Consider the following 8,938-nt stretch of genomic DNA (forward strand, 5'->3'; position numbering starts at 1 on the left):
CCGGTTGTTTGAGGTTTGGATTCGAAATAAAGATGTGACGTTGCTTACATAAACTAAACATGGTGAAATCTTGCAGAAAAGCCTCCCACCCACACTTACACCCCTGCACCGAGAATACAGGAGTTTGTCTTGAATCTCCGCCAGACCCACCACAAATGTCAGCCTCTGTCTGACTTTTCAGCACAACCCTTCTTCAGCTGTTCCACACAAACACATTTACACTCGACGACACGACAAAACAGACAAAAGCATAAAAACAACAAAGCTGTTTCTTATTAATTCTTGTCTTTCTTCTGCTTTTTTTAAAGGTCAAGAGAGAGTGAAATAGTATTAGTCAGGATCCAGTTATCATAGTACTGATACATCTGATACTAATAATTATATTCTGATATATTCAGAGTAAGAAATTCAAAATATGGGGACGGCTTTGTTCATTTAATCTGATCTGTAAGAGGAACTATAAATAATTACTCAAAGCTACAGTTTGAGATCAGAAACGCAGTAACTTTAAGAGTAATTAATAATTATAATATTAATGATGCTGATAATAATAATAATAATAATGACTATGCACCCGTTTGTAAGGAAGCTTGTAAATTAATTTCTCTATCCAATGCCTTCACGTCACGTGACAAAAGAACGAACGATAGGTTAAAGCCTTTTATACAGTCTTTTTTTTTTTTTTTATTAAACAATACACACATTAAAACATTAAGGCAGTAAACTTAAAATCATAAAGTAATAATAATAATAATAAATAAATAAACACACAGATCTGTTGCCAGCGTAACTCCTTTTATACAGTCTATGGTCAAAGCTTATGGGGCTGTCACGTGTTGAAAGAACGACTGAAACATGAAGAATAGTCAGATAAGATGTGAGCTGAGCTAATCATAAACTGAAGACCCAGTTAAACAATTCATTCTTAATGTATTATAGTTTTGTATTGTTTGTAGTGTGATCAACGTTTGCACACCCAACTGCTATTTAAAACTAGCCCAAAACTAACCCAAACTAACCACGTTTCCGCTGTATATAAATATCCTACAATTACAATTGTACAAGTACAATTTTAGATGTATTATTTGTGTCCCCTGCAACATTTAGCCTTGACATGTCATTCACCTGAGTAAAAAAATTACTTGTCTGAAAAAATAAAATAAATAAATATACAGTACAGACCAAAAGTTTGGACACACCTTCTCATTCAAAGAGTTTTCTTTATTTTCATGACTATGAAAATTGTAGAGTCACACTGAAGTCATCAAGGGCTATTTGAGCAAGAAGGAGAGTGATGGGGTGCTGCGCCAGATGACCTGGCCTCCACAGTCACCGGACCTGAACCCAATCGAGATGGTTTAGGGGTGAGTTGGACCGCAGACAGAAGGCAAAAGGGCCAACAAGTGCTAAGTATCTCTCGGGGAACTCCTTCAAGACTGTTGGAAGACCATTTCAGGTGACTACCTCTTGTAGCTCATCAAGAGAATGCCAAGAGTGTGCAAAGCAGTAATCAAAGCAAAAGGTGGCTACAATATGACATATTTTCAGTTGTTTCACACTTTTTTGTTATGTATATAATTCCATGTATAATTCCACATGTGTAAATTCATAGTTTTGATGCCTCCAGTGTGAATCTACAATTTTCATAGTCATGAAAATAAAGAAAACTCTTTGAATGAGAAGGTGTGTCCAAACTTTTGGTCTGTACTGTATATATATATATATATATATATATTTTTTTTTTTGGTGTAAATTTAATCTGAAGCAATGGTCTCAGTGCTCTATCAGGTTTTACTTTAATCAGCATATTTGTAATACTTGCCTTAAATGGATTTCTAGGACACATTTTAACTTTATTAAGGTCAATATTTTCCTAACTTTATTAGATGCATTGCACACTTTTCCCGAGTCCGCACTGAGGTGAGCTCTGCGGCAGACTTCAACCCAACAGTCAAAGCGCCAATATGTCACAAAAGTGTGGACTCAGAGGAAGACTGTGAGGGTTTAGGGTGCGATTTGGGACAGGGCCTTTATGAATAGCTCATTGAATCATTGACTCACCTGATTAGTTCAAAAATGAAAACACTGTTGTGTGTTGCTCAGAGATGTGTGACTGTTCTGCTGTGGCTTTGCTTAGAACTATTTTTTTTGCGAAATGGAGCAAAAATAGTCAAAAATCTGTTTAATTATAATATATTATAATATTAATAAGTCACCGTTTACACTGAAAGTAATAAAATCACATTCTCGCAATAGTTTCAGTTCAGTGTTATTGATGTTTAAATCAGGTTACTTGTCCGGTCTGGCAAGTAAGACTTTTTCACTTGCTCCTTAACAAAATCCACTCCCGAACAAGTGTTAATGTCGATCATATAAGCCTTGTACCCAGTGATTCACTGCATAAGTTAAGAGATACAAGCATTATTGTTATTTTCCACTGACTCGGAACAAGATCAATAATATTCCAGTTTTGGACAAATAACCTTTTTGGCTAATGATGTGATTGAGCTGAACTAAAATCCTTCATTGTTCTTGTCTATGGGAAGCCTGTGACTTACAGCTGATTTTAAATTGTTCATTCTCTCATACTGACTCAGACCGACTGGCTCTACCTTAAGGTTAATCAAATTTATGTTATTAGATTGCATTAGATGGAACCGACATGAATTAAATGAATTACATTGGCAAAAGTATTTTTATACAGCCTCATGCTCAAGACTGGACGAGCATTAGGTGTGAACGGCTCAGAGTGACTCCAGGATGAGTCAAAGAAAAGAACACAGATGATATCCTTCACAGCCAAACCATTTCATGCCATCCTGACCCATTACACACCTCAGAATGTATACTGAATGAACTGTGGGCCAAATATAACTGCATAAAGCCAGTAACCAGACACAAACAACCACTGTGATAATGAGCAGATTCCAACACAAGCATATCACATTTAGAGCGGTGCTACGAACGCAGGCGTAGGCCTGACCCATTTCACTACACTGCGCTATGGTCTGGTTTTCAATGGAAGAATTCAACTTTTTTTGTTTCTTACTAAAGCTAAAAAAGTCTTCCAGTAAAAAGCAGTGAGTGATTTTCTCCGTCTTTTGTTGTCTGATTAAAGGGGGGGTGAAATGCTATTTCATGCATACTGAGTTTTTTACACTGTTAAAGAGTTGGATTCCCATGCTAAACATGGACAAAGTTTCAAAAATTAAGTTGTACGTTTGAAGGAGTATTTCTGTTCCAAAAATACTCCTTCCGGTTTGTCACAAGTTTCGGAAAGTTTTTTTCAAGTATGGCTCTGTGTGACGTTAGATGGAGCGGAATTTCCTTATATGGGTCCTGAGGGCACTTCTCCCGGAAGAGCGCGCGCTCCCGTATAGCACAGCACTGAGAGGCTGAGCACAGACAATCACTGATCAGAGCGAAAGCGTCGCGAAATGTCACAAATGAAGTATATTTTTGGTTGCCAGGGCAAGACAACCCTGCACAGATTACCAAAAAAAAAACAGCATTAAGGGACCAGTGGATGGAGTTTATTTTTACAGAGCATCAACGGAGTTGTGCAAGTGTTTGTGTTTGTTCCCTGCATTTCGAAGATGCTTGTTTTATAAACAAGGCCCAGTGTGACGACGGATTTGCGTATCGTTTATTTCTTAAGGATGATGCAATCCCAACGAAAAAGGGTCACGGTCGTGTGTTGGAACCGCAGGCTGTGAGTAAAACTGCTTCAAATATCTCTGCTTCCTTGTTAGTGCGTCCGCCTCCCATGCCGGAGATGCCTCCAGCCGGTCGTGTTTTTCCGGGAAAAATCGGTACAGACTATCTTTCTCTTATGAATATAATAAAAATAAAGAATTTTTGGAGTTATGAAGGATGCAGTACTACTCTATAGGTACTCAAGACTAACAGGATATTGAGTGAAAACGAGAATTTCACCCCCCCTTTAATATTAAGCACAACATTAAGTCACTTCAAGAGCCGCAATGATCCAATTTACTGTTACACACGTATTTTCATTCACAACTGTTTACATTCTCTTAAGTCATGACAGATGAGAATTTACGTGAATAATCACCAAGCTCCATATTTCAGCACATTTTTGTGTACACATTAGACTATTTAGGCATGCATCTTAAACTAAAAGTTCACTTTGCTTATGCTATTAGGCAGTAATGCATAAAAGTTAGAGTCGTACTTGTATCCTACAAGTCTTGGGTTTGAGTATTGGTACCTCTTCCATCCTCAATACTATGACTGAAGTGAGCAAGGCACCGAACACTCATACTGTATGCACCAAAGGCCAAACATCACCTTCACTTCACTTGTTTGTCCGAGTTCTGTTCCGCCTCTGAGCTCATGCACTGGAAACAGGGCGGAATAATCATTCGTAGGGAAGTTGTGGCCTAGTGGTTAGAGAGTTTGACTCCTAACCCTAATGTTGAGGGTCCGAGTCTCGGGCCAGCAATACCACAACTGAGGTGCCCTTGAGCAATTCACCGAACCCCCAACTGTTCCCCGGGCGCCACAGCATAAATGATGCCCACTGCTCCGGGTGTGTGTTCACTGCTGTGTGTGTGTGTGTGCACTTAGGGATGGGTTAAATGCAAAGCATGAATTCTGAGTGTGGGTCACCATACTTGGCTGTATGTCACTTTCATTTATCTTGATTATTGTATTTTTATAATCATTGGAGGCCGGAATCAAATACTGTATTCCGATGACCTGCACAGCTCCACAGCATTGTAAATAAGCAAATGTACACTGTAATATGTCCATCAATTTTAACATCATGAAATAGTGATACTGGTATACCACTACAATCCTAGTTTCTGCCAAGCAAACCACAAATTTACAGGACCTCTATAGAAGAAAAGGGCAAGATCCTCTTAAATGCATGACCACATGTGGCTCGCCATGTGTCCTGGCTTCCCAAATTTTGTCGGCCATGCCACTGATTATGAGGGTTAGACTTGGGTCATGTGCAGAAATGTAGAGACATAAAATGCCGCACTTTTCCCAGAAGCATAAAACATGTAGTTAACATGCCATTAAATGATGCAGTATGTAGGACAGAAACTCTTGCTTTCGATTCCTAAACACAAAGTCTAACACTACTTCCCTTAAAGCCAACACTCAACAAACTTTGAGTGTTTCATCATTACAACTTTCATTACAACTACTCTCTCTTAAAAATGACTGCTCCGAAGTCTGACACGTTAAGAAATCATGAAGGTGTTTGCATGTAAAAACCATTCTGTTGTTAGAACATCCTGCTGCAGATATATATTCAGGGAGTGCATCAACACTTACATTATTAATCTACAAAAGCTTTTTCAGAAGATGTTTTTTCAACTGTATGTGATATTTTGTACACAATATCGTACAAAACTCTCACACTAGCCGTGGAACTTCTCTTTTATCGCATGAGGTGACATGACTTTTATTCTTGAATGAAGCAATCTCCCGCAGACTTGAGACATCAACGATTACTCATGCTCCAAAACACACATAACTCTTTCTTTTTGAAGAAAACTTTATTTTTTCCTTTTAATACAAAACCTTATGGTTTTTATTATTGCATATTGTGCATTTCCCTATGGTGCCATGCACATAAACATATTGTGTTAATTCCATCCAGAATAGCTCTTCTGGAATATTTTATAAAGATCTATGATTACTATTACCCAGCATAGGGATGCTCAGAGTCAGAAGGCATCTGCAGGAAATTTCTGTGCTGCATTCAAGAGGAAATCGACAGCAATGTTTTTAAACATGCAAGATGTGTTAAACGGCGAGCAGAAAATACTCTTGTTGAAGGCTGAAAGAATAATCAAATTAGCCAAATAACCATAAACAAAAGAAGTTGCCGATGTGTAGATCTTACAAATCTTGTGGTAAGTACAACTGCTAATGGTTCCCCTACACTGTTTCCACTGGCAATAAAAGAGCAACTATCATATCATGGAGGAACATGAGGTAGATGTGTAAATGCTCCACTACATAACGGGAACTTATCATACACAGAAACATACCTCTCTCACCACTTCCCTGTTCTCTGCCAAAAGGCAATGAATGAGCATGACACAGCAGCCATGATAGTAAAGAGACCGGAGTACAGTGCACACTTTCCAAAATCCCAAAGCTTGCAGCAAAAGATTCTGATTGGCTGTCAATGCTTTTAAGGATTCATCAGCTGAAAAATATTATTCTGATAGCGATTCCAATGATATTGTTCCTCTTTGGCATTACCATTAAAGTTACAGGCCTCACGTTGTTCCAAACCTGTATAACTTTGTTTCTTCTGTAGAACACGAATTATAATGTGACAGATTTAAAAAAATGTCTTGCTGTATTTCTGTCTCTACAATAAAAGTGAATGGGCTCCAGTATTGTTTTGAACCTGATTGACTTCCACTGTATATTCCTCAAATCTTACTTACTCTTATCTGCAACATAACTTGACAGAAAGAAAGTTGTACAGGTTTGGAACAACATAAAAGTGGGTTAATAAGAAGAGAATTTTCATTTTTGGGTAACCCTTCAAGGTACTATTATATACAATCAAAAGTTGTTTGCACATAATTTCCTTTTTCTTTTTTTACTCGCTTTTTAACTTAGAGCAGAGCATGGCTCGATAATTCCCGTAGTGCTGTTTGTGACAATTGATTTATTTTTTTGTAATAGTTGGTACACACAGCTGGCCCTCTGTCATTAATAACCATTAGTGTTTATATTTAAGCAGAAACTAACTAAACCTTTTCCTAACAAACACTCTGGTAGGTCTGTACAGGGATGGCTTTTAGTCACTGAAGAATGTAACCAAATGTGCTGTGCAATGTGCTCAAAACCTATATTGTGCTGTTTCAATTTTCAACACGTATCTCTGTTGATCTAAACGCTTTGATGAATCTTGCCGAAAGATCAGAGACACATGTTCGACTGTCTCACGCTGGTGTTTTGTCAAAGATGCTCCAGTTTTAATGAATTCGTCACGGGAGAGTGGATAGAACAGAATGGATCATAAGAGGATCGTACATCTGTTAGTGCTTCAATTAGTGTTTTTAGTTTGTTAATGTAAATCACCAATGGTTGTAATCCATTGTCAATGATAGGCTCTGATCTGCTTAGCATGACACAACATTTGAGGTTACAGTGATGACTGCAGTTCTGAACATCTCATTCCACAATAGTGTGGAATTCTTCAAAAATGTCTGTCATCCTGTTTTATCATCAGTGCAATGTAAGAAAACGACACCAGCAACTATTTTTTTGGGCTGAAATGCTAAAAACAGCTTTGGCTGCCGCTGCCAAGCTATGGACTTTGATAAACTGTCTAAAAGTCTGTTTAAAAAAACACACGTACAAACTATTTATACCCTATTTCAAGAACATAGCACATAACGCGATTTTAACCGATACAACCTTATGCAAGGAACATTTTCTGCCTTTTGAACTAAATACAGAAAATCAGCTTGTTCAATGTTATTCAATTTTTTCTACTTAAAGGTCATAATGAATGAAACGGAAGTAGCAACCAGCCTTCTCTTCCGTATTTTGATGTATATTCCAATTGAAATCGAAAAAGAAAGAAAATATACTGCTGGGACTTTGTTCACCAGAAGATCAAGTTATGACATTTTGATTAAAATGATCATGTCCAAAATATACAAATCTAAAAAATTAAACATGCATGCTTAAAACTTTACAAGAAGATCAATAATATGCATTTAGAAAATATATAGGGTGAATTTTTATGTTTAATGCCGACTTTAGTGCTATACAAAATACAAAGCATTTTAACTTTTACATTTAGACATAATTGAATCTCAATATCAGTTTTGTTTTCCTTTTGGAAACAATGCATTGAATTCAAATGAACACTTACTTTACACATATATTTACTTAATATTCACTAAAATATCTGAAAATAGAATATATGCATTGTTTAATAGTTACTGACAGCCAATCTAGTAAAGTTTATGCTGATACTGGCAATTTTAAAATAGCAATTAAAAATACATTAACAGTTTCCGTTGCAATGTAATGTGCTAATGATATGACATGTATATTAAAAGGAGGGTTCCTCATATGAAACAACGTAGCAAAAACCACATCTGTGAATAGAAACATAACGGACAGCTGGATGAGAGAAGGAAACCTCAGAGGGAAATGAAATTCAGCTTTTAACTCCTCATGATCTCCGAGCAGCGGAGGAGAGGAAAAACATGCAAACGTGTCCACATCTTGAAATCATCAGATCTTCTTTCAATGTAGTTCTAATGAGAGCGACGGATGCATGATGCAAGCACTATCAATGATTTTCAGTTTCGTTAATGTATTGTATGCCACATCAATAACACACTCTGGTCAAGATCTTGCTTAAAATAACCGGTCTTTACACAAATCTGTTGTACTCACCCATTTATGAACTTGTTTACGCGGCGTGTTTGTGTAGGATGTCTTTCAATGTAGAAAAAGCCAGAAATCCGCTACTTGCAGGAGATGAAGCCCCCGGGTCGGAAATACCGCAAATAAGCACTTACAATCAAAGAGCAACGCGGCTTCTAAGCATTTTTCTTACAGATTATTATGCCCCTCATTAAAACGAGCAAAAAAAGGTCAGGGGCAACAATGCAGAGGGGGAAGAGATGATGTGGATGTTGCCCCAGCCGTAAGAAGCTTCACTACAGTTTTGCCTCCGTCGCTTTACTAACTCCAGCTTGCCGTCACTGCGCTCAGTGGCGCTCGTGAACCGAAAGTTCTCGCGAGAAACTGGAGAGATGCGCTTGTAATGATCGAGGACATCGAACGGGATTTCCGCTGTTTAACAAACAAATACCTGGAGCCTGCAGACTATGCCTGCAGATCACAGTTGATTGTTTCTAAAAAAAAAAAAATAAAAAAAAAATCGATACTGATCATTATAGAGATTAATCAC

General features: G+C 37.6%; 1 protein-coding gene across 5 annotated transcripts in view; it reads right to left on the reverse strand.

Moving 5' to 3' along the window:
• LOC113066177 (SH3 domain-containing kinase-binding protein 1-like) overlaps positions 1-8,734 on the reverse strand; it is a 43,739-nt gene extending 35,005 nt beyond the window's left edge. For 2 of the 5 annotated variants that reach the window (XM_026237912.1, XM_026237908.1), the window contains exon 1: positions 8,419-8,732. In XM_026237912.1, coding sequence (XP_026093697.1) covers positions 8,419-8,422 — 4 coding nt within the window. In that variant the 5' untranslated portion in view covers positions 8,423-8,732. Of the gene's footprint in view, positions 1-8,418 lie in introns of all 5 variants that reach the window. The other 3 variants (XM_026237910.1, XM_026237909.1, XM_026237911.1) reach the window with 3 other exon arrangements.
• Between the last annotated feature and the right edge of the window lie 204 nt (positions 8,735-8,938).

Source organism: Carassius auratus, chromosome 49 (assembly GCF_003368295.1).
Source record: "Carassius auratus strain Wakin chromosome 49, ASM336829v1, whole genome shotgun sequence".
NCBI classification, from domain to species: domain Eukaryota; kingdom Metazoa; phylum Chordata; class Actinopteri; order Cypriniformes; family Cyprinidae; genus Carassius; species Carassius auratus.